Source organism: Phasianus colchicus, chromosome 5 (genome assembly GCF_987193195.1).
Source record: "Phasianus colchicus chromosome 5, bPhaCol1.hap1.1, whole genome shotgun sequence".
Lineage (NCBI taxonomy): Eukaryota > Metazoa > Chordata > Aves > Galliformes > Phasianidae > Phasianus > Phasianus colchicus.
Genome location: NC_143440.1, coordinates 31527292 through 31553010, shown reverse-complemented (window position 1 = coordinate 31553010; position 25719 = coordinate 31527292). Strand labels below are relative to the sequence as shown.

The 25719-nt window shown below is 34.1% G+C and overlaps 1 protein-coding gene across 2 annotated transcripts in view; it reads right to left on the bottom strand.

The window, feature by feature from the left end:
- The window catches only part of FMN1 (formin 1), a 180072-nt gene that overhangs the window by 65381 nt on the left and 88972 nt on the right, over positions 1-25719 (bottom strand). For both annotated transcript variants that reach the window (XM_090141247.1, XM_031593723.2), the window contains 3 exons: positions 14675-15474; positions 12215-12365; positions 188-275 (listed from right to left, as the gene is read on the bottom strand). In XM_090141247.1, the coding sequence (XP_089997373.1) occupies positions 188-275; positions 12215-12365; positions 14675-15474 (1039 nt within the window). The remainder of the gene's footprint in view (positions 1-187; positions 276-12214; positions 12366-14674; positions 15475-25719) is intronic.

The following is a 25719-nucleotide window of genomic DNA, read 5'->3' as shown; positions in this document are numbered from 1 at the left end:
TGTACCAAAATTTGCTTCTGGTTATTTAGTTGAAACTTTTACCTGTACAGGAATATGCTGGAAGAATAATTCTTCAGATACAATAAAGGGGACCATACTTGAAGTACATACTATAAGAAATTCTCTGAGTGCTCCTATAAGAAAATATCTATGTATATATCATACATTGTAGTTCTGAACTGCTTACCTTGTTGAATATCCTTCATCTCCAGGTGCAAACTGGATATTAAAATTCCCACAGTTTGTGATCGTTTTCCATCCAACAATTTGATAATCTAGAAAGATAATTCAAAATTATCTGAGATCAAATAAACATTCTGCAGATTCTTCATTCCCATAAACTCACATAACTTTGAGTTAAATTGAATGTTTCCCGAAACATTTTTATTAAATAAATGAAGCAATAGAGTCTATCTCATCTTGATGCTTGGCACCTTAATGAATACCTGATATATGTAAGCTTTAGTTCTCACCACATCAGCTCTTACTTGAAGCAGACTATTAAGAAGTAAAACTGAAAGTGCATCAAATCTGTATTCTGGAAGATACTTTTTAACCCTTCTCCTTAAGCTCACTGGAGCAAAACTAAGGTATCATAGAATCATCAAATTATCAAGTTTGGAAAAGACTTCTAAGATCATCCAGTCCAACCATCCACCTATTACCAATATTTCCCCACTAAAATCGTGTCCGTAGTACAACATCTAAATGTTTCTTGAACATCTCCAGGGACAGTGACTCAAACATCTCCCTGGGCAGCCCATTCCAGTACCTGACTACTCTCTCAGAATACTCCTTAGATACTCAGAGTACATTACAAATGCCTTAGTTTATCTCAGAGTTGATTTTTCAGTAAGAGTACATTTTACTCTGTTTGACAGAGGTTCATCTCTTGACCAAAGAGAATTGGAGATATGCTTTCTCATGCTCTCCCCAGCACTCCTTCTGGATCACTATGGGTTACTGAAAGGATTCCTTTCACTTGTGTCTGATTGTGCTTCTTCCTCCCCTTTGACAATCCAAATGCATTTAGGGTTTTGTTCATATTTTGGAGAACAGATACTTGTTAGTATAATAACTAACATTTAGACTGTAATCTTTCATATGTTGAGTGAAGGAAAGAGAATGAAATCAGGTGAGGGAAACCTTGAGGAAGTTATGCCGGTTAACCTGCTGATTAAAATTAGTGATACTGATGTTTATCATTCCATAAATAAAGTCATACAGGAAAACTATCAGGATTTTAGAAATGCAGTTCAGATGTTAGAAGACACAGATTTGATATGTGAAACTTGTATTCTGAACAAAATTTCCCCATCATGTTTGCACTGTTTGTATGTGTGATTTTGATTTATTTTTTAAGAAAGATAAGATCATCACATCACAAAATGCAACACAGATGTGAAGTTCTTGAAAATAAGAAAAAGTTATATTCTAGCAGCTGGCTTAATTTGTAATGCTGATGAACAAATGCTACTTTGCTAACAGTTTCTTTTCCCTCTGATATTGTTACAGATGTTCATATTACAGACAACTAAATGATAAAACTCATACTAACTAATTTAAGTGATTCCCATGGGTTTTATAAGACATAGGAACATTTAACTGCGCTGCTACCTATTTATTCATGTATATAGAAGTTGTAGCTGAAAATACAGGAAAAAGAGAAGCAATAGTAATATTTTCTCCAGAAAAAATGTAGCCAGTTACTACTTGTAAGGTAGTGAAATTGGACAGGATATGTATAAGTACAAATACATGCTGTCTTCAACAAAGATCTGAAAAAAATCTTTTTTTATGTCTCTATGGTAGAAACTTAATTTAATGAAATTATGTTACAATAAATGTCACATACTTTCTGCCAAAATTGGGAATTTGAGATTTGAAGGTTAAATTTGCAGTAATTATGCTGGATATCAGCAAAGGAATACTGTTTTTGTACTATTTAAAATATTTTCTTCAAATGAAAAAAAAAAAATCAGGCCCCTAACTCTCAGAATACATAAATAGACAAGGTGATTTGGCTACAAGTTACCAGAAATGAACACTCTCTAAGCACTTCATCCTGTTAACTGCAATTTTTCAGAGCATATATAAGTAACTGCTCAGTTTATCATGGTTATTTCTGAAACTTCAAGTGAATTTGCTGAACTCCTCAACACATTAACTTCGTACAGGGATAATTACAGGCTTGACTAGTATGCAATTTGTATTGCATTCACTGACCTCCAAGTTGACCTTGTTCAGGGGCAAATTCATAGGTTGTCATAAACCCTATTAGATATGCCTAGTTTGAGACAAAACCGTTCCAGGCTATAGCTGTTAGACAATATGACATTTCAAATAAATCTGTTATTTTTAAACGCTAAAATATTATTAAATGTAACCAAACTAACTTCCATTGCTTAGCAAGACTTACTCCTTAGAAGACTAGTCCAGTAAATTCAGAGAAGAGCTTCTATAATTTTAAAAGCTAAAGTAAAGATTCATGTTTTAAAATGTCCAACCAACTGTATATTCACAGGCATTTTAGACAAATGTACACATGGTCACAATTACCAGCCATCAAACTAGACTCAGACTACCTGAAATGGCTTCAACAACGTGAAATCTCTAAATGAAGGCTAATATTTTATTCATTAGAGAGCAAATAGAGAGAAATAAGACAACAGAACTGCTCAAACTGGGCAGTCATAATATTGGGAAATTATACAGGACTTTTGTTACAAACTTTAAAACCAATGTGCATCTTGAAAGATCAGCATAAAAACAGAACATATTTTCCGAAATAGTCATTTCACACCAAATAATGCTTATTCTGGAGGAGCCACTGAAGGGAATTATATGTGTGTATGAATTCTAAATGGAATAGAGATACAAAAAATTCTTCAGTTTTCCAGCTCATAAAAACCATAAGGCAAATAAAATGGAAGTTTGTAAAGACTGCATTGAACTATTTAGTCTATGCTTTTAAAAGACAAATCACTGCTCACCTCTCAGCATATTGTAACTTGCTTTTAGCTGGCAGTGACAGGCAAGCAGCTAAGATCCAGCTGACGGCAGCTGATGCTGCTATGCCAGCTGGCAAGGTTTGCCAGCTGCCTGCCGCTCCCAGACGATGAATGTGTCGTTGTAATGGATGCAGCATCTAATGGCTCAGGGACAAAACTGTAAGTGCCAATGCTAATTCATTTAATTCACTGACCTGTAACACTATTTGCTCAATGTGGTGTTCCCAGAGTGTTTTTTAACATTATTAAGTTAGTTGATCTGCTTTAGACAAGTGTCCCTTTTATACCTTTCTATATTTATCATATAATGTAAAAGTAGAAACATACTGAAGCTTCAATACATTCATAAAGTAATCTGTCATTCCTCTTAAAATGTGTTTCTCTAATGTAGCAAGAAACATATTTCATTCAATATTATATGACAGACCACACTTTTGTCTAATTGTAATGTCTACATTCTGTGCAGGACACTTACTGGTGCAGAACAGATTCAGTTTACTTTAGTGATTAAAAGCTAAATCCTTCCTCCTGCTGGTGCAAGGATTCTTTCCATAATATTTAAATTTTGTGAGAAAAACCATGAGCTAAAAAGCTGTCCCAGATATCAGAGTGTTTTCCTTCATTCCTACTCATTAACTTTTATAGTGAAGTCAACAGCCTGGACCCGTAAGTAGTCTGCTGAAACCCAGTTCAAATGGTGGAAGAATATCCTGCACAAGAAGCAAGTATGTTCCTCCAGCATTTCTACATAAACACCCCAAGACTACCAATGAAATTTCAGAATCTTAAGACCATATATTATGCCTTCTCAAAGAAGAGCCATATTTAACTATTTTATATTTACTTGGATGAATCAGTTTAAGATCTTATCCATGTTTTTACTATTTTACATGTGTATTCCTAACTAAAAATCTATTGGATGAACTAAAAATTATTTTTATCCTTTTTCTAAATGTCAAGCAACTGGCAATGTTTCAAGACAAAAGTGGTTAAAAAATAAAAAAATAAAAATAAAAAAAAAAAAAAGAGCTGGCAAAAAACTTATTTCATTTTCTTTATTTCTACCAAAATCATAAAAACAAAACAGAACCACAGAGATAGATGTTTACTCCTCATGGATACTCTTCCCATCCTACACGACAGAGGAGCTCTGCGGTAAGTAAGGAAATGCTGTATTCATTCTTCTCAGCACAGCCCAAATCATAAAATGAAAGGGAGAGTGCCTCAGAAGAGTGTGCTAGCATTCTACTACTTTTACTGAAGTTTGCACACTGTTTATTATCTTATGCAGACTGTTGAAGACAGTCGTTGTGTTTCAACCTTGCAAAGTATCCAACATTTTCTGCAATAACTGCTCTTCTTGCGGAAACACAAAGTTCATTAATTTAAATTCCTCATTTAGTTAGATGGACAAAAAACTTGCTGACAGACATATCCCTTTCAGTTAAAAAAATGCAATTCACTCAAAATATTGACACTCTTCTTAAATGGGAACACATGTTAATAATTATGTGAAGTCTGTTAGAGATAATAGACAACAGAAAAGCCATTATCTTTAATGTCCTCCTGCGTCTTTGAAATGATAATCATTGCACTAAAGGGCCAAAAATGATTGATGGACTTTCATTTGGAGCATACACCTGACACAAATTACTTGATATTTACCCTCCATCCCTCATATTTTTCTTCCAAGACGACAGAGTGGCATCGCAAACATCCAACTATCCTGTTTCTTGAAAAAGTATACGAGAGTAAGTTCCTCACAAGTCCTCAAATATATTGGAAAAAGTAATGCAACTTTCAAATATTTAACTTCAGTAATGGAGCTAGATAATGCGCATGGAATAAATCATAGCAAAGGAATGTTCTTTTCTAAATAACCTCTTTTTTTTTTTTTTTTTTTTTTTAAAAAGCCTTACATTGCACAGAGCTTAATATGTAGAGAATCTCGCTTTTTATTTCATTCCAAAATACATTTTCTAATTCTGCCTTTCTCTAGTTTGGTAGCACAATACCCTATCTTGGTTAGGCATATCAAAAAGGAAATCCTATGGCTTCAAAACAATTACACGTGCCTGTCAGTTTCAAAATTTGCATAGGTCCTTACGGAAAATAAATATTTACAGTTTAGAATGACTGAAAGTAAAAATTCTTTGAATATAAATTTCACTGCTTCATCTGTCATAAAAATGCCAATAGTGGGTTTTCACAGTCTAGAAAAGATCTTAGATTCTTCAAATTATTATATTAAAACCTATTGAAAGCTGAGTTCTTTCAAAAAGAACAGATGAAAATCTAAATCATTTTGCTGAAAATCATTTCAGCAAAATGATTTAGATTTTCATCTGTTCTTTTTGATGATTTAGCAATTTTATATGTTAGCTATTTTCAGCTTTCATTGTTTTCATAATCAGCTATGGACCTTAATGACAGTGTATTAAATGTACATATAGTTGAACATTTTTGGCATATTAGAATTTTATACTTACAATTTCATATACGGGACCTTAAAATGTTGTTTTTTTTTTTTTTAAATAAATCATACAATCCTTGACAAATGTTTTAATGGTAGTCTTAGTGAATAACATAATAGATGTAAAAATCATACATCTAGAAGGCTGAAACCTAAGCATGAGAAAATGCAAACAGTGATTTAAAAAAACAATCCAGCTTAGTAGCAGCATTTTCAAAAGCATGGCAATGATGAAACTGGGTGACTAAACAGGAGTCATATTCAAAGGTCCAATAAAACTACATCTAAATTGGAGTTATACACTAAAATAACCTGGAGGATCTTGACCCTTCTATTCTTGATTTCTAAAAAGCTCTAAGACATGTTATAAGTGGGACCAAATAGATGCATTTGACAAATCTTGAGTAACTTAAATATTTAGCTTAAATTAAGTCAATTAACCAAAACCAGAGAGAAATACACTTGATTCATTCTCAGGTTAATGAAATCTGTTTCTTTATTTTTGTCTAAATCTTTGCCTGCTGCAAATTCAACCACTTCAGTATTAACCTAGGAAATGAATCCCACTTTCATACTTCATTGGTCCACTAGAGTCTCTGGGAAAGTCCACATTCAAGCAATTGCCTATTTTCCATTTTATAAATATCACATCCATAAAATTTCTATGCTGTATTACGTTTGATAAGACTAAAATGCTCTTAGTCTTACACTTCAAATGCATTATTCTAAAAAATAATTCATTTACTAATCCTTAAACATATTGAACAATATTGATTGTTAACTGCATATGATCATATGACAGTAGAACTTTTCTTCACAGTATTGCATATATGCAGAGGAGATAAATGCACAAGAATCTGAGTTTCCTAAAATATGGCAGAAATGTGGAGTTGGAAAAAAATGGTTCTTCCAAATCTGCTAAATATATAGAAGTGTATGATCAAAGAAGCATGAGCAGCTAAACACCCTGTAGAGCTTCTTCTGTCCAGATAAGCATGACCATAATAAACTTTAAGAGTACATAAGTGTACATCTGACCTTCATTTAAATTATATAAACATTTAAACTATATTATTCTTACACTATATCACTATATACACTATAAAATGAGGCTACTTTATTTTTCCCAAATAAGTTAATATATGACTATAAAAAATAAAATCTCCCCCTATGCAGTCCTCTAAGGCACTATTGTTTCTGGAGGTTCTTAACTTCCCTTCATTTTTTCCCCCAAATATTTGTTACAAGGTGTTTTTTTTTTTTTTAATTACTGCACTTCAAGTTCTAGTAATTATATTCTCACATCAGGATGACAGTCTCTAGAAACTACTGTAACTGACTTAGCCAATTTCTGCAGGCACAAGAGCAATATGCTTTAGAGTCATGGAGCACTTCCACTGGAAAAGGGGGGCAGGCAGCTGTTTCCATCTATAGGAGAATAGATAGAAAGTGGATTTTTTTTTTACTTTAAATTGAGATTCATGATGTTGGAAAGGCACTCAAAATATCATCCAAAGCATTTCTGTACTTCAGTACACTATCAACTATACGTGTACTATTCTAAATAATTTTTTTTTTAATGATCTCTCAGTATAGAAACACATATTTCTTAGCCAAAATTGCTCTACAATCCTGTAGTATCCCTACTTTTGAAAAGCTTTTCATAATTTTTCTTTGCAGCAGCTGCATGCACTTGATGACACTTTTTGTCCCACATCAACCTTCTGTTTTCTAGACTAAACAATCACAATCAGTGAATTTTTTCTTAGAGACTACTTCTACACTTTTGATCATTCCCACTTTTCTTGACTCTTTACAGTTAGTAAATATTTTTAATGAAGAGTGGTAGTGCCTCAGTGTAGATGCTGTTGTTAATGGAAACATGACTGAATGGATTGTATTGCAAGCAACACTCCTGTTTATTTACCAGTCTTGTTTCTGCTCTAGTATCATGATTTGATAACTCATGCTCCTCTTTGTGATCCCAAGATCACTTCTGCTAAACTACTACCTAGTCAGTTGTATTCATATTACCTTTAGTTAGGTAGATTAACTGTATAAACTTATAATCTCAAAAATAGGGATAAGCACATCTCAGATGCATAGGAACTTTCTAAAGGGTCTAACTCAAAATGTATGCAGCCTCTTGCAACTAAGTGACAGCTGAAGAGTTAATATTCCATTATCCAGGTCATAAAAAAGTGCACCCTCAGTAAGTTTGCAGATGACACCAAGCTGGGAGGGGGTGTTGATCTGCTGGAGGGTAGAAAGGCACTACAAAGGGACCTGGATAGACTGGATCGATGGGCCAAGGTAAACTGTATGAGTTTCAATAGTGCCAAGTGCCAGGTCCTGCATTTTGGTCACAACAACCCCAGGCAACCCTACAGGCTTGGGGATGAGTGGCTGGAAAGCTGCCTGATGGAAAGGGACTTTGGTGTACTGATGGAAAATCAGCTGAATATGAGCCATCAGTGTGCCCAGGTGGCCAAGAAGGCCAATGGCATCCTGGCTTGTATCAGAAATGGTGTTATGAGAAGGGCGAGGGAAGTAATCCTGCCCCTGTACTTGGCACTGGTGAGGCTCCACCTCAAGTACTGTGTTCAGTTTTGGGCACCTCAGCACAGTAAGGACATTGAGGTGCTGGAGCAGGTCCAAAGAAGGGCAAGAAAGCTTTGAAGAGCTTGGAGAATATGCCCTATGAGGAGCGACTGAAGGAAATGGGACTGTTTAGTCTGGGGAAGAGGGGACTGAGGGGAGACATTATTGAGAGCAAATACCTGAAAGATAATTGCACTGAGAGTAGGGTTGGTCTCTTCTCACTGGTGACAGGTTACCGGACAAAGGGAAACGGCTTCAAGTTGGGCGAGGGGAGGTTTAGGTTGGCCATCAGGAAGAACTTTACAGAAGGGGTTGTTAAGCACTGGAATAGGCTCTCCAGGGAGGTGGTAGAGTCACCATCCCTGAATATGTTTATAAACCATTTGAATGTTGTGCTCAGGGACATGAGTTAGTGGTGGGTTGTGAGTGTTAGGGTTGTATGGTTAGCTTGTGGTTGGACTCGATGATCTTGCAGTTCTTTTCCAACCTGAGCAAATCCTATGATTCTATGATTCTGTAAGTGAAGATAGGGGGTAATCAGAGCTAACACTGACTCCCACAGAATCCTCTTTGTTTTCTATTATCTTGACAGTGAAGATATGCATGTGCATAAAATACTTCTATATTATATACTATAATTTTATACTGCATTTTTTTACACATATAATGATACACACAAATATAAACATATACTCAGATTATAACTTTCAAAATAGCACTGGAAAATAGATCATCATTTCCAGTCATGCAGGTCAAGATTTAAACATTTCTGGCTGAAAATGGTAGATGTCTAGTTATAAGCAACAAAAGCACAGTTGACAGTGAATATCGTAATCAGAGTTCTCATAAGGGGTCTTCAATGTGGACAAAGACTTAAAACAAAGTGAAATTTCTACAGCTTTAATGTGATATCTTGCATCTAAGCATTCATTTGTTTAAGCATTTTAGCATATTTATTTAAGCATTCATGTATTCATAAACATTCGTTTTGTGGCTGGAACATATTTCCTACAAGGACAGGCTGAGAGAATTGGGGCTCGTCAGTCTGGAAAAGAGAAGGTTCTGGAGGAACCTTATAGTGGCCTTCCAGAACCTGAAGGGGGCTTACAGGAAAGCTGGGGATAAACTTTTTATAAGGGCAGGTAGTGACAGGACAAGGGAAAATGGTTTAAACTTGGAAGAGGGTAGATTTAGACTAGATATTAGGAAGAAATTCTTTACTGTGAGGGTGCTGAGACACTGGAATAGGTTGCCCAGTGAGGTTGTGGATGCTCCCTCCCTGGAGGCATTCAAGGCCAGACTGGATGGGGCTTTGAGCAACCTGGTCTAGTGTGAGGTGTCCCTGCCTATAGGGGGGGAAGGGTTCGAATTAGATGATCTTGAAGGTCCCTTCCAACATAAAAAATTCTGTGGTTGTACGATCCTATGATTTCACAGACAAAGCATACAGATTATTCTGACAAGTTTCACAAAAAAAAAAATAAATAAATAAATTATGAGGATAGATTGAATATGATCTTATTTGAAACTACAAATAATTAGTAAAGAAGTCATATTTCAACAAGACCAGAACTGTTAAAGTCACTTTGGTTTTTATAAAAACAATTCCCCTTGAATTTCTATGGCAAGATCTTCCAGTTGCATATGGGACTTGACTGTGAGGCACTGATTTAATACTCATTCAAGAAGAAAAGTACTAAGTAATGTTCTACTAGCATGGGATCCTGCACCACCTATTGGCCTGCCATTTTTCTAAATACAAAGCAGGCCAAACTCAATTTGTAGAACTTGATGGGAAATAGAACTAATAGAACTAATAGAACATGGATGAGAAGTGATTTAATGCAATGTACAGATCAGTGGTAACATGTAGTATTAAATAAAATAAACACAAACTACTGTTCCACATTTTAAAGCTGTCTCTGTATCTTACCCCTTTTTTTTTTTTTTTTTTTTTTTACACCACAGGAATTTGCAAAGAAACACAAAATGATATATAGCAGCATCAGCTATAATGATGACACATGATAAACATCATCCATGACACCTGTATTAAGCATCTTTAACCAGACGACACAACTCCATGTAACATGACATACCATATTTAAGACCAGACAAGCATGTATTTCTGTGCTGTCACAAAGAAAAGGATTACTACAAAAGCTCTAGTAGATGTAACTGTTAGAAAGAAGGTAAGATGAATGCTGAAAGAAAGCATGTAAAAGGACAAATGAAACCAGCAGAGCTGATAATTCAACATTAATGTATAAGAGTTTTCTATTTACCTACTTATAAACCATTCTGTAACTAAATAAAATGCCTCCCCTACTATCATTTCACTCAAAACCCACTAAGATTGATCTACTGGAGCTAGCAGAGTAGCATGCAGACAATCTAGGATTTCAGAGACAGAGGAAACACAGGGCCGCAGAAGAGGATGAACTGTCTGCAAACATAGTTCAACTACTATGACTCGTTCAACAAAGAAAGTAGAAAAGACAAAACTAAAAGTAGGAAATGCTTATATGCCTAGTTTAATTCAAATTCAATTTGAAATCTAGAAGCTGATTTATTTTTCAACTGAACAAGCAACAGAAACTTTATTACTGAGCAGTGGTTTTCATGGGTTGTAACACCATGATTGTAATCTCATCAGTTTTATCAAACTAAATGCACAATAATAGATAAAACTCTAAATTTTTCTGTCAGGATATTTGTTTTTGTATTTTTATGGAGCATTTTCAAGGAACATTTTTTATTCCAATAATTTCAGTAAATATGTCCCTAGTCTTTAAAATAATAACTTTAAAAACAAAACAAACTAATTGAAACACCGATATAAAAACAGAAAATATCTTTGTAAGAAAACACATTAGTTACTCACAAGTGATAATACTAAGAATTACTAATTACTCCATTATTTCATATATTGTATAGAGTAACTACTATCCAATTCAATTTTGGATAAAGTTAAGTGTGATCATTAAAAAAAATGTACTGCTGTAACTAAGTTAGTTTACAAAGCAATAAGGAAAAGGAATCATGCACATTCACCTTTCAGGAAATGGGACTAATTCCCAAACTATTTTGCTGGGAAAGTAGGTATATTCACTTTACTACTGAGATTTTGAAATAAAACAGTTATCTACTGTGCATGCTATTTCTCCATTAAAATTACACTGGATACTACACACCACATGCACTTGAATTCTTACTGACATTTCTTATTAATTACTTTGCTAAGTTTATGATCAAATAAGTTTTGAAAAATCCATTCTCTCTTGTATATTTGTATGAAAGTTCACTTTGTATGTATGTCAAAATCAAGAAAGGTAGATAGCATAGCTTACATGCAAAGAGCCCTCTTGTGGTTCCAAGCAGGTAAACTAAAATAGATTTATAATACAGTATATACACACACACTCACACAGGATTATAGCATATATGTCGTTTTAGGAAAACATTACTTGGCCATCATTCAGAAAATGTCTTTGCCCTACCTGCACACGGTTACTGAGAAGAACAAGCTCTGTCTGTAATTGACCACGTCTGAGGCAGAGAGTATGCCATAATGACAGGTGCTGCACAAACTTTCATCCATTCGAGACATAGTTTCCCTGTCCCTTCTTGACACAGCTACTGAGATATATCAGCGAAGACTTTTTTTTGGCATTCTTCATTCAAAATACGTAAGAGTGGTTTTCCTATCTTCCAAAGTAGTTTATTTTCTCAATAACATTAAACTTAAGGAAAATAGATTTACTGGAATGATTTAAGGTAGCCTTTACTTATGGATATTTGCAAGGTCAGACATGGCCTGAAATATTGGTACTTTTAGATACACGTTAGAACTTCTATTCTGTTCTTCTACTCAATATTTTTTGTATTTAACCAAGACGTAGAACATTCATTTTCAAAGGGAAGAAATCTTCCAAACTAAGTAATATATTTGAATTCTCTAGCTAAGGTTGAACAACCAATTTTACTTATTGTGTTTTATAACAGCATTTAGAAACCCATCTGTTACGTGCTGGTTCAACAGTAAATAAAAATGAAGTTTCTTAAAATACTAAACAAAGCCGTAAAAGAGAAATAAAGAAGAAAGTAAATACAAAGAAAAATTAAATACCTTTTTGGCCTTGGTTTTTTTTTCATAAGTCTCTGATAACGGTTTTCTTTTTTCCTGAGTGGTGTCTTTGGAAAACAAATATTCAAACTCAGTAGTATCAAGTATATCAGGTTCTTCTAGTGATTCCCATAATGTTGGTATGGCAGTTTTCCTATTAAAAGATAATAAAACTTATACTAAATATTTATTAATAAAACCTTATCAACAATTGGCTTAAAACTCAAAGAATCATTGCTAGCATACTAACAGTATTCTTTTTCTGTATCTAACTGTTGTAAGGAGTCAAAATATTTTTCAGAAGGCTGTACTAAGAAGTGTAGCTACTTAGCAGACTACCTGCTAAACTATCAAAGTGCACATATTATAGGGTTTTTTTTTGTACAATAACCATATATTGTAACTGCAGCTTGGGCAAATAACAGCTCAAGAGATCTCTGCCACTTCAACTAGGATTTCAACAGCAGCTTTTTTGACTAATTCCCAATAATCTTCCCAGACATATTAAAATAAACAACATCAACAAATAGTGATCACGCTTTATTCAAACATGTTTTAAGAACATTTGTAGAGGTCTTGACTCACTTCATGTTAGGTTCAGATGCTTCATGCTCATATGTAACTTTGTTTCAGGTTTAAGAAACTAGAACCTAAGTGGCCTATATCTTGGGAGGCTAATCAATATTCCACATCACTCAAATTTTACATGCAGATTATCTTTCCTTTTTTACCTTAATCTTTCAGGAACAGATATAGCGTAGATAAGCATCACTGTTTAAACTTTGGAACATATTAAACAAAATACTCTCGTTTTATCTGGATTTAGGAAAAATTATTTGTAGTGTTTCAAACAAAACACTTCAATTCTGAACAAGTTTCAAAATTTCAATAACTTATGAAAGTATATTTGACAAAACTATCTTCAGACTGCTCTTTTTGTCATATCTATCAGTAAAAGGTGGGCTCACTTCTTCCAGTAGATGTCACTAAAAGGCAATAAAATGAATTGCTATTAAAAAAACCACAAACATTGCGGAAAACCCTATGAACTATGAATGGCTGATGTCACCATACATATATTTATTAGATGTAATATGCAAAAAAATGTAATATCTACCCATATAATGGAGAAAAGGATTCTGAAAGCCACATAAATACTGAAATTTAGGATTGTTTTTATTGAATACTCAACCACCCATTTACTGCGGTGAATGTTTAAGGAACTCTATTTTTTCCATGAGCATCCACTGATGAAACATATTCTGTGTCATGTGAAGTGGCTAGAGTTCAACAGCTTTACTTTTCTGTCACTAGCTGCAATGACTTCACTGAATAATGCTTTTTGTCTCTGTACGAAGAACTTCAAGGACCCAGATAACTGCTGCTCTGAGCAGCAGACTGTTGAAAAAAACTTCGTTATCTAGTGCAGACAATGATGATGCTGGATCATTGGACCTGGTATCCAGCATTTCATCAGGAGACTATGACTTTATTTTGCACTCAGAAAAACTTGACGAACCATCTAAATTTAAGAAGGAATATTTTGATCTCAGTAAATAAATTGAAAAAAATGAAACAAGGTTTATTTTTGGACCAACTGGCACTTCACTAATTTTCACAAGTAATTTTGGGAAAGTAAAATCAAAATGCTCAAATATAAACTAATATAACTTCCTATGTAGGTTACACTAGAAAAAAAAATCCAAATTATTATTCGTTGTCTTAAAAATAAGTTCAGTCAAAAACTAAAATAAAAGAAATATATAAATAAAACTGTTTTAACTACAGATGTCTCTGCCAGTTCTGCACCTCCTTTGTACCAGATGCTTTACACTACAGGTTCCTCTGCAGCAGGTTTTTATGCATATACTTCACCTTCCCTGTTACACCAGAAGTATACTTGAGATTAAGCTCAAGTTTACTTTTTTCCAGAACAAAAATATTAGAAGCTGATATGGTGCTTTGAAGATAGCATCACCTTAAATGACTGGAGAGCAAAAGTAAATGAAACTCGAAGTTCTTGCCTGACCAAACTTAAATATTTCAGTTTTAATTTTAATGATCTCTTTTCTAATGGGAAAAAAAAAAAAAAAGAAAGAAAGAAAGAAAAAAATAAAAGGGTATCTTTCATCTTTTTTCATCAAACTTTTTATTTCTTTAATACTAAGTCACGAAACAAAATATTTGGTTGCTCTTTCACTGGAGTTCTCAGGGAGTGCTCTAACTCCCTCTGTTATACTCTGCTTTTTCTGTTATTATGCACATAATTGTTTGTTTACATATAGCATTTTAAAATAATTTGTTGTGATCTATTATTAGACTTCTATAACTGTTTTGTTGTTAATACATACAAATTCCATGCTTCTATATGTATTTTCATTACTTGTCACTGTCTTAAATAGCTTATATAAACTTAAATAATGGCATATAGACAGAAAATATGTTCAAATAAATTCACTGTACCTGCTGCCTTGCAATTGTATCCGTGTCCAATACAAAGGCTTCATGGGACGACTAGGTTCAATGGCAGGTTTCCGAGGACCTTGACTTGAAGATAAAGTGCTATTAAAAAAGAGCCCAAGTCCTGGGGGTGGGGGAGGTGGAGGTAACCCGGATCCAGGCAATGGAGGAGGAACAGGAGGTCCCAACCCTGGAAGTGGTGGTGGTGCTGGTGGTGCTGGTGCTTGAAAATCCCTACAGCCTTCAGAAAGTTGAGGTGGCAGTGAAGGCCCAGATGCAAAGTGTGGTGTCACTGAAGATGGACCCATTGGCAAAGGTGGTGGTGGAGGAACTAAACCTTGTAGTGAAGAATCAGTGAAGGGAGGAGGTGGTGGAAGTGGTGGAGGTGGTGGAGGTGGTGGTGGAGGTGGTGGAGGAGGCAGCATTTGTTTTGGTTGACAAGACAAGACACTTTCTGAAGATGGTACATCATAACTGTCCTTATTTTCACCTTGGGTAGAAATACTATGTGTCAAAGAAGAAATATTAAGCTTTTTCGGTACTATTTGGTTGATTTTCACAGCTCTGTTTTCTTCTTCACTAGGCTTTATAAAAGTTTCTCTGTCAGTCTGTATACATACATTTCGGTATGTCTTTGGTGGATTATCATCTTCAGTAGAAACACCAATATCCCTTGCTTCTTCATTCCTTCTGTTCAATTTATTATCAAGTTCATTCTTCAGATGTGCAATGGTTTCCTCAAGCTGAGCAGTTGATAAAGCATGTTCTCCACGAATATGGAATACCCTGAGTTCAAACTGAGACTGCGGAACAACAAAAACCCCTCAGTGAATGTTTTTCTACTCTCTAGATCTTTTCACTTTTTAGAGTATTCATTCATTCTTTCAGGAAATATATTAAATGAAACCTTCAAGCCTTGCCATGTTAAAGATCACTGTTTCCTCACCGTGACCATAACTCTCTCATTATTCAGTCAGTGATACAATCCAGTTTTTGTCAAATACTCCTCCTCCTGTACTCACACCCCGTCACCCTTATATTACTTCCAGCTGACTATATTTTTTATGACAGTAAAGATTTATTTTCTTATTGTTGCAGGTACCAGATTAGAGGCAGGTACTTTCCAATTAAATCTTATTCCTTCATGTTGCCAGCTCAGAAGAAACTTACAAGTATACAAATAAATTAATATACTCAAGTTCTGTAAATGCTTTAATGTGCTGAAATCAGATCTCAATTATGAATTTGAAAGTACTTGCTCAGCAAACCTAATCTGCATAGCAACATGCTACAGAACAAAGTTGCCTTACTTTAGTAAAATCTTTTGTGCAGTCATTGTAGATATTACATACAAAAACAATTCTAAGCTATTACACTAAATAACAGTCTCTGAATCCAGAAAAAGAATGATCAGATTTAAAATTGATCTGAAAAACCTCTGCTAAAATTGATAAAAGTGCACTGCACTTAAATACCAAAAGTTAGGATCAGCAGGATGGCAATTCTACATGAAAAGGACCAGCAAAGTCAGCAGAACACAAACTGATCATGAGTCAACAACTCTGTATGAAAATATATAAATAGATATGACACATGTAATAAAAATCAAAGGTGCCCTGCTGTGGTACTCATTTTGAGAAAAATGCTGTCCTCCTGTTCATGATCACCTCTGAAATCTGGGAGAGCTTATTCGGTATTCATTTTCCAGGTTCTATGTACATCACCTTTTGCCTCCATCTCACCCTTTCTCGACAATGGTTTCCTTCTTCTGCTTGCTTTCAGTTTCTATGGCTGAAAAATAGCTTACTGTATCTCTTAAGTTTTCTTTGCAAGACAAAACTCAGCCTACAGTCAACTGTTCTTTCAACATTACTATTTCTCTGATCTCTAAAACTAGCCACTAGCCAAGTTGCATCTTTTTCTATTCTTCCACAGGTTGTCTGTTTCCACTCAACACCCATTTTAAAGACACTGAAAACATCATACATTTAGGCCCAACCCTCTTCATTAAAAGCATTATTTTGTTCCTCCTTCTGCTCTCATTCAGAACTCAGGCTGTAGAGGTCTACACCTTTGATTCTGACCAAACAGGGCCATGCCTATTAAAGCCTCACCAGTATGGCTGCACTCACACACGAGTTTGATTTTCCAAGATTTATCTAGTATTTGCCAATGGAATAGAACACCATCCATTTTCCTTGAGCAAAATCACCTCACGAAAGCTAATGGTCCAGCTGACTCTTAGTTCTCTTATATGCTAATATTTATGTAATATATTAGAAAGTCTGCATTATGCTCTTCCTAAAATATACCACTAACAATGGTTAGAATATGAACAAAAGACATCTATTTTAAAAAATTTCCTCTCTTACTAAAATGCATGACATTTATGCAAATAACCAAAATATTGATGTATTTTCCACTTGCATCCAGCCCTCTGCAGTATGAGTGACTTCCACTGACTTTCTTTTTGTACCTGTTGTGTGTCTTTTCTGAACAAATAGTGACAGCTCAGCTTTGATCCCATGAGACTCAGAAACATGTGAAGCATTATTCTCAAATGCAGAAGAAAGGCAAAAGCTGAATTAGTACAATCTACCTCCATCCAGCATTACAGACTGAGATAAAGCACAAAATTCATCACAGAAGAGATTATATCCTTTCATTCAGAATGCAAAATGCGGGTTATCTAAATGACTTTAAAATTATAATGTCAGTAGACAAACCAATACCAATGGGATAATTTTTCTGCTCTGGTAAGTAACAAAAATTAACAAGTTAATATGACCAATATAGTCAGTTATAGTCTGTATAGTCAATTCAACGCTATTAACTCAAGTATATTTGTTCTGCTACTGTTTAGGTAATGCTATTGTATATGGACAAAAAAAGACTTTCTATTGATGATATGGAATTACTCTATGTTTTAAAGCAATTTGTATCTACGAATATAAGGAGGCCATACATCTCTACAGCAATCTACATTGAAAAGAATCCTGAAAACTGAAATGGTAAAACATTTTCTAGAACACTGTTTAGAGAAAGGAACATGTAGGACTTTTCTTGTAAAACAGCAAGTAAACACAGAACACTTTTTCACTACTGTTTACTGTGCAATTCTACTCCAAAAAGTGACCACACAAAAATGGCATGTCACCATTGAACAATACCATTCTATGTATATCAGAGACAGATTACATCTTTAACTTACAAGCATATGCTTTTGCTAGTTTTTACTCTAATTAGTCTGGAAAAACAATAAAATGCAGAGAAAGTGAGCTGAATTTTATCCTTTTTTTCTGACTTTATACACTGGTTGTTGCATCTAATTAGTTACTTATCCCAAGCCATGAAAACTGAAAAAAAAAAAAAAAAACAGAACAAAGACGACAAAAAGTATCTGAGGATGTACTATTTTTTAAGTGGGACTGTTCCGTGGGGAATGGGAGGGGTGGAAGGTAAGAATTCTTGAATTGCTGCTGAAAAAAGTTTTATAGACTTCACAGTTTTTTTTTCTTAATAGTATTTGGTCATCAAAGTACTGTGCATAGAAAAGAGAGGAAAAACATTTTTCAAAGACAGCCTCTGACTTTTTGTTCATTCTAAGTATTTTCATCCTCAGTTTTTGGAAGAGTTCACACTTTTTATTCTTGCATTGTCTTGACAAAGAAGAAAAATGTCTTTTTTTTGTTAAATCTCTGTCCTTGAAAAAACATACATTTGTTTTAAATTTTAACAACAATCAGAGATTTAGCAAAGAATTTTTCAAAGAAAAAAATTAAGCCTGTGCCAATTTACATAAAAATCAAAATTCCTTTCAAACAAATACCTCAATAAACATAATCAGTTACATATGGTATATCACCATATCCAAGGGTACAATGTTATACTAATAGCTGATAGCACAAAATATGTAAAATGGATTGCCCATTGTCATACATTTCCAGTACTCTAAATACCTATATAAGCTATATATACAGACTACAATTCTCTTTTTAATTTAAAAATACCAAATACAGAGCTTTATCTAGAAAATACAACAAAGACAGTTGGGAGCAAATGTGATCACAGCCAATATATAGAAAACAGTATTTCTATATATTTTCTTATATATGTTAATATATTACATTACTGATAACTAGCTTTTAGGCAGTTGAGAAAGAAAGACAGCCCTAGAGTGAGTAATTTTTCAGTACAAAATCACTATAGATATAGAAAAACATTACAACATACTAAGTTACACTGCAACATGTAGATTTTTTTTTTTTTAATGGTATCAATATGGTTGCTTACATATAGGACTAAAAATTACCTAGAATTTATGTAACATTTTAAGCAATAATTGACATCAATTTTGACAATTTAAATATTTACTTTGATAATACAGATGTTTCTTCCTGCATCTATACACCTATTCCCTCAGTCCTTTCACTCTTAATAGCTACCAATAGCTACCAGTCTTGTTAAACATAAATCTCTCCTTTTCTGTGAGTTCTAATCAAACACATAGAGAACACCTGTTAAGTCCTTGAAATTTCTTAGAACCCATGATATGCAGACTATCTCTAATAATGCTCACTGTACTTCATAGCATATCACAGCATATAATTATGGATGCAATTCTGTCAATTTTTGCACCTGGTCAGTGATTTAGTCCACTGTGGATTATCTGTGCCCACAGAAAAAAAACTTCACTGGACTCTAAACCCTTCTTGAATCTGCCAAATAAATATAGCTTTGTATTAGGGAACCATTCAAAATTTAAAAGCAAAGCAACTGTTAACTAAAAATGGACCATAAAAAACAGAAGACCATAAAAAAACAGAAGACCATAAACATGAAAAAAAAAAACAGATAGAAGTTAATACTAACTGATTTCAACCATCTCACTGTGCAATGACTTCTGTATCCTACAGAATAAAAGACCGTTAAATATAAAATAAAGTACTGAAGGAAAAAAAAATTCTTTCACATATATTAAAATATTTAGGCTAATGCAAATTAGCATGATAACAGAGTAACAGAGTAGTGCCACTCTCATTTGACAGCAATTGCCATCATACCCATATCTTCTGAAGGAAACTCTAAAACTGAAGCTGGACATGTCCAAACAAGATCAAGTAGAAAGTTATTAATGCCTCAGATTCTCTAACCTCTAGGCACTGATGCACTTTGCTAAGTAATGTCAGTAAAAACACCACAGGCATCAGAATTTCACAGGACAGATAATGTACAGTAGCTACAGGAAACCACATAACTTCAGAAGCATTATGTCATACAGAAAGGGAGAGAGCAGAAAGTGACCTCCCAAAAGTAAGCTAGTTTCTGCCAGGCAAAATAAATCTCACATGGCTTGCAAACAAAGGGATAGCAAGCTAAATTGAGACAGAAATTTCAAGGAAAGCTGACACATTAATGGACAAAATTGACAGTTTTCACTGGCAAAAGCTCTCCGTATATTTAACCCTGTTAAACATTTAAATTTCAGTAGAATGAAATAAGGCAGCTCATTGCATAGCACATCAATAGAAGAAATTGATGCATTCTATAGATGTTCTTTGAGCCTAAACTAACCAAAGAATGAAGCTACAACCTGCAGTAAGAATTCATCACTTAGCTGTGAAGCTGCTCCATGAACAACTGACACAGAATCCAAATACAGTAACAAAAAAGCCTTGCTTGTTACAAACACTGTTTACTTTCTACCCTGTTTCTCACTTGCTTCTGTTACCTTGGTCTTAGGACTGCCTAAGATACTAAGTCTGTATAGATACAAGAATGCTAACATCTGTGTTTTCTGTTGGAGTTCAAAGATTATATTCAAGGAAAAAAAAAAAAAAAAAAAGAATTGGTATTATTCAAATATTTTAAAACAGAACATATAAAAATACAGAACAATATTTTCAATTCTGTTTTCATTAATCATTTGTTCTGATGACAGTTTCCAAGAAGTCACATTATATATCATAAAATCAAATTATTCATTACTGCTACCAATTCATAATAATGCTTTGGTGAATAAAATTTGAAAACAATGTGAAAAATGACTGAAAACAAGATGAAGATGAAGATGAAGCTTCAGTGACTAAAACTACAGAGGCAGTATGGATCCAATAAGAAAACTGATTGCTGATTGTAGCAGAGAGCAAGTTGTCTCTGATCTTGGGAGAATGTTTTTGGACACCTAACAGCTTTTTTATTAGTGTGGCTGATTAAAATGAAAAGCCTTACTACTAAAATGCTCTTTTTGATGAGTTTTTTTGCCATGAACTATAGACCTTGCAGTCCAGTGGGATACAAATCCTTTGATCCTGTGCAGTCACATAAATTCAAAGTCGTAAAACAACATTGAATTTGATTTTATTAGTGTGGCTGATGTTGCCAGAATCGTAATGCAATCTTGTTTTTCTTCTCTTTTCTTCCTTTTCTTTTGGGGAGGGGTGGAGAGCAAAGCAGAGTTTACTGTCAACATTGCTTCACATTATAAAGAACTAATTTCTTTGGCAGCCAAACTCCAAGTCTAAGTCACTATAACAAAGTCTTGTAACAACATGAGAGAGTAATGATATGAATTGTGTTCTAAGCTTCAATGAATTATTTGGCTGAAGAAAAAGTAAGCTGAAACAAAAAGCAGCAAAAGTATAGCACATGGAAAATAGTAAGGACATAATTATAATATCTGTAGAAGGATAACAGGTAACATTGGATAGTACTCTGCATTAGGAAACAATCAGCAAAATGATGCTACGAGTTCTTATAGAGTATGAGATTTAAAGTTAACTGCACTTTTAGAAATTGAAGCCTTTCATACTTCATGAGCATAATTTTAGTTTAAAAAAAATCTGTGAATACCTACACCGATGAAATGACTGCCCTCTCTACCAATATATAGAGAGTACACATGTGCAATAAAAGCATCTAAAACATTTTGAGGTGCAGCAAGCCATCCGCTTCTGAGCTATGGAAGGCAACATGTTCCTCACCTGTGTTACAGAGAGGGACCTCAACAAAAACAAAATGATCATTTGGTAAAACAGTTTGTTCTCCAACATATAATAAAATATATTACAAAACATGCTACCTCATTTCTCTGTAGCAAAGGAAATGAAAGTAGAGGTTACCTTTGAGGTCAGCTTCACATTCAGAAAAGAAGTTTTCATTTAGATACATACTTTAAAAATTTATCTTTTCCTCCCAATTTCATGAAAAGGCATTTTTATTCTGACTATATAATATTTGCCTCAATTACAGTGATTAAAGAAAGAATACAAATTTCAAATATTCTTATCAAAACAAATTATATGAAGAAATGCTACTAACAAGATACTTTGCAAAACTTCCAGCTTGGTTTAACCAGCAAGCTCCCAATTCTGCAGACATTATTGTAAATGTTAGTGGTTAAAAACAACAGTAATTATCAGTCAGGCAACATTTCGAAGAAAACACCTCACTGTGTTTACAACCAGTCTTCTTCTATGTCACTGATACAGTTTCTTAGCAGGTAAAGATACTGGTACACATAGCTAAGATACAGTTTTTGGCCTTCAAAGATTCTACTTGGCTCATGGAAGTAAAAGTCCCGTTTTGGAAATTATTCTCTAATTTTGTAAAAGACATGGCTACTTTAAACTAACGTATAGTGCATAATCAGCATTTACTATCACATTATGCTAGACACTCCCTTTACAAGATTCACAAAAATGTTTTAAAAAATTGTTTAAAACCAAAACCAGATTTGGTCAAGTTATTCAAATGGGAAAACTATAAGTGTGGTTGCCAGACCAACCTTAAATTGCTCGCCCTTGATCAATGTTTCCATGAATTTTCCTCTTTGACACAACCAGCTTCTCATTCAGGGAGCGTGGTGAGAGTTAGTCCACACAACAACAGAAACTGTATTGTGGGAAAGTGTTAAGTTTTAAGACTTCTGCTTCATGTGTGCTGAAGCACAAAGGTGTATCTTCCACAAAGCATGGAACCTCAAAAACAGTATTCCAATAAAGGCATTATAATACTAAACTGCCAAAATGGATTCTGTACCCACACAAACTGCAAAGCTCCTGCAAGATGTATCACGAGCCACTTTAGCTCAAGTGTTTCTCAACTGTTAATCAATGATAAAACTGATTTTCTAAGCAGCTATCATGAGATTCTGGTATCCAACTTGTAGGTGTGAAGTTAAAAATGAAATATGATACAAACTTTAAAAGGCAAACCTAAGCATTCCAATGATTTTCTCTGAAATATTTGGAATCAGAAGACTCAAATTAAGCCTCTGTGTATAAAGAAAGAGAAATAGTAATATATGCCTATCTGAACACATTTTGTAAGGTCAGAAGTAAACATAGGAAACATTGTAACAAACTAAAATTTGTGACATTGGAAAATTCACAATAAAACTATCTATATTCAAATCACACTTTATTTACAAAGCAAGGGAGGATGACCTCCCTTTGTTGCTCAGTAACCAACAAGAATAAAAGCAAATACTGAATAGATAGTATTAATTCTATGATACATATTGAGGGGAAAACTGCCAATTTACAAGTAAAAACTTTATTACAACACCTGATTCAAGTCACTACAATGTATCTCCTACAAGCAGTTTTCTGCCTTACCTTCCAATCAGCTCCTCTTCCCCTCCAGCTTGCCGATCTTACCCTACTGTCTACGCTCATGATTTTCTGCCACCTCTCACATACAACTTTCCAGCATACATGCTCTGCTTCAACTTCCAGGGTTTTTCTTTCACATTGCAACTTCATCTGTGTTACTGCATAATAACTTCAGTGGTTTCAGAATCCTTGATGGCTTTGTGGAACTGGCATATAAAAGTTTAGTCAGCACCATAAGATGCAATTGGTACAAAAAGCACCAGATTTGAAAAGTCAGAAGCATTTACTGAATGTGAGAAGTAATAGTGCTGTCTCAAAAGCTTGTAAGCTATAATTTCAGACAGATTTTCCCTCTACCAGAAAATCATACATTCTTTTCAAAATGATCCCTATTCTAAAACTAAGAACATTAGAGCTTATGAAAAGGAAGTTTGCTAGAATTTTAAACTAAAGAAAATACTGCATATCATTCAAAGATAAGGCTTACAATTATTAGATCCAAACAAACATCTAGTGCAGTAAATTTCAAAAAGCCAATAAGTTTAGCATGTGGGTATGTATTTTCAAAATCATAGTGGTAGGGTAATGGTATCACACTCATACTATGAATTTCTTGTGGCTTCTACACTCGTATGATCACATCTGGCTTAATGTCTCTTCTCCATAATTATTTCCTATGTTACAGAGGTCTTCCAAATCCATTGAAATTAAATGTCGTCATGTTCACAGTATGCGCTGTACTTTATTCTCCCTCGCAAGTACCCCATAGCTCAAGGCGATGGGATAAATTGGTTTTCACAATCTATGATAAATGCAGGCTTTTTTTGTTGGTTTTTATAATGCATTTTCTAGAAGACTTTCATTTTAACCTTAATTAAGCAAGTGCCTAAATTTGAGCATGAAGGCAGTCCTGCTGATCTTTTAAGGCTATAAATTGTCTTGGATACTCTATACACATTTTAACTATCCAATACCATGTTCTGTATTAAGTTGTTTAGTAAATGGGGTAATCCTTGAATTAACATATCTGCAGTTGACATGAAACCTAAACAACATCACTTTTTACAGTAAAATTGCATTGATGAAAATAATAGGGTGGCAATCTAAATTGCACTGAAAGAAAATGATAGAAAGTCCTCCTGGATATTCAAGTTATCTGCCAAAAACAAACAAACAAACAAACCCAAAACAAAACAGAAACAAAACAAAAAAAAAACCTCACAAAAATCACAAATCAGACACAATGTAAAGTAAACACATGATTAATGGGAAAAACACCAGTTATATCAAGAATATGATAAACAAGATCAGTGGAGGAGGAGAAATAGATTTTTGCATGAAAGAGCACCAAAGTAAGAACAATGCTACCAAGTACTTGTTTATAGATTATGACATGGATATAAGTAGTGCAATTTACTAGTTTTTAAGATATAAGCAAGCACTGACTGAATTGGAGAAATTTTTATTATATAAGTAATTCATGTTCTATCTTCAAAAAAACAAGAGTGCTGAAAAATATTTATGGTTCATGAAATTTCCATCTTCTCAAATTTAAAATAGGCAATTTTCTCACATTGTTCAAAGTTCACTATGATGTAATTTAACATATTACTTAATTAGTAATGAGTAAATAAGTCAGTCTCTAGAGATAAAAAAGCAGTCTTTTGAGAAAACAGTACAAATAACTAGAAACTAATTTCCTTCCGGGGAAATAAATAAATAAATAAATAAATAAATAAATAAATAAATAAAAATTACAACACCACCTACAAGAGGAAGATGAGGAAGTATCAGAAGGAAATTAACTCATACACCATGCAGACTTATTCCAAATTTCCACCTTGAATGAAGATAGAATTGACAACACGTGCTTCCAAGTAAAGTGAAGCACTTTTCAATAGTTCTTTCAGTGGTTGTACGTACAGTGTAGAAAGTTATTGTTTTATTGCACTTATCCTTTGCTCTCATTCCCCAGTCTGCTACTTTACCTCCTCTACTACTGGCTGTGCAAATTTATTGTTACAGAATGATTTTTATCCAACTGTTGAGATTTATCTATTTCAACAAATACATACTCAAAAGTTAATCTTGCTGCCATTCTCTAGGAGTCTTAGGAGTACTGAAATTGTCATCTTAACATAATTTCATAGGCTTTCAGTCTGTTCTGTCTCATATTTTTTGTTTTTCTTGATCTTTGTATTGTTACTGTCACATACTGCAAAAAGTCTCCATGTTAAACATGGAGAATGCCTTCATGAGAACAATGTAGCCAAGAAGATTCATAAAGACACCCAAAGCATGCACAGTGGTAGAACTATTCATTTCACAGCTGAGCACAAAAGACTGAAACGTTTCAAGTTAAGCAAGAGTAGTATCAATGATTAACCACAAGCTGGGAGACCTTCATCAGTAACAACACATGGAAATGCTGAA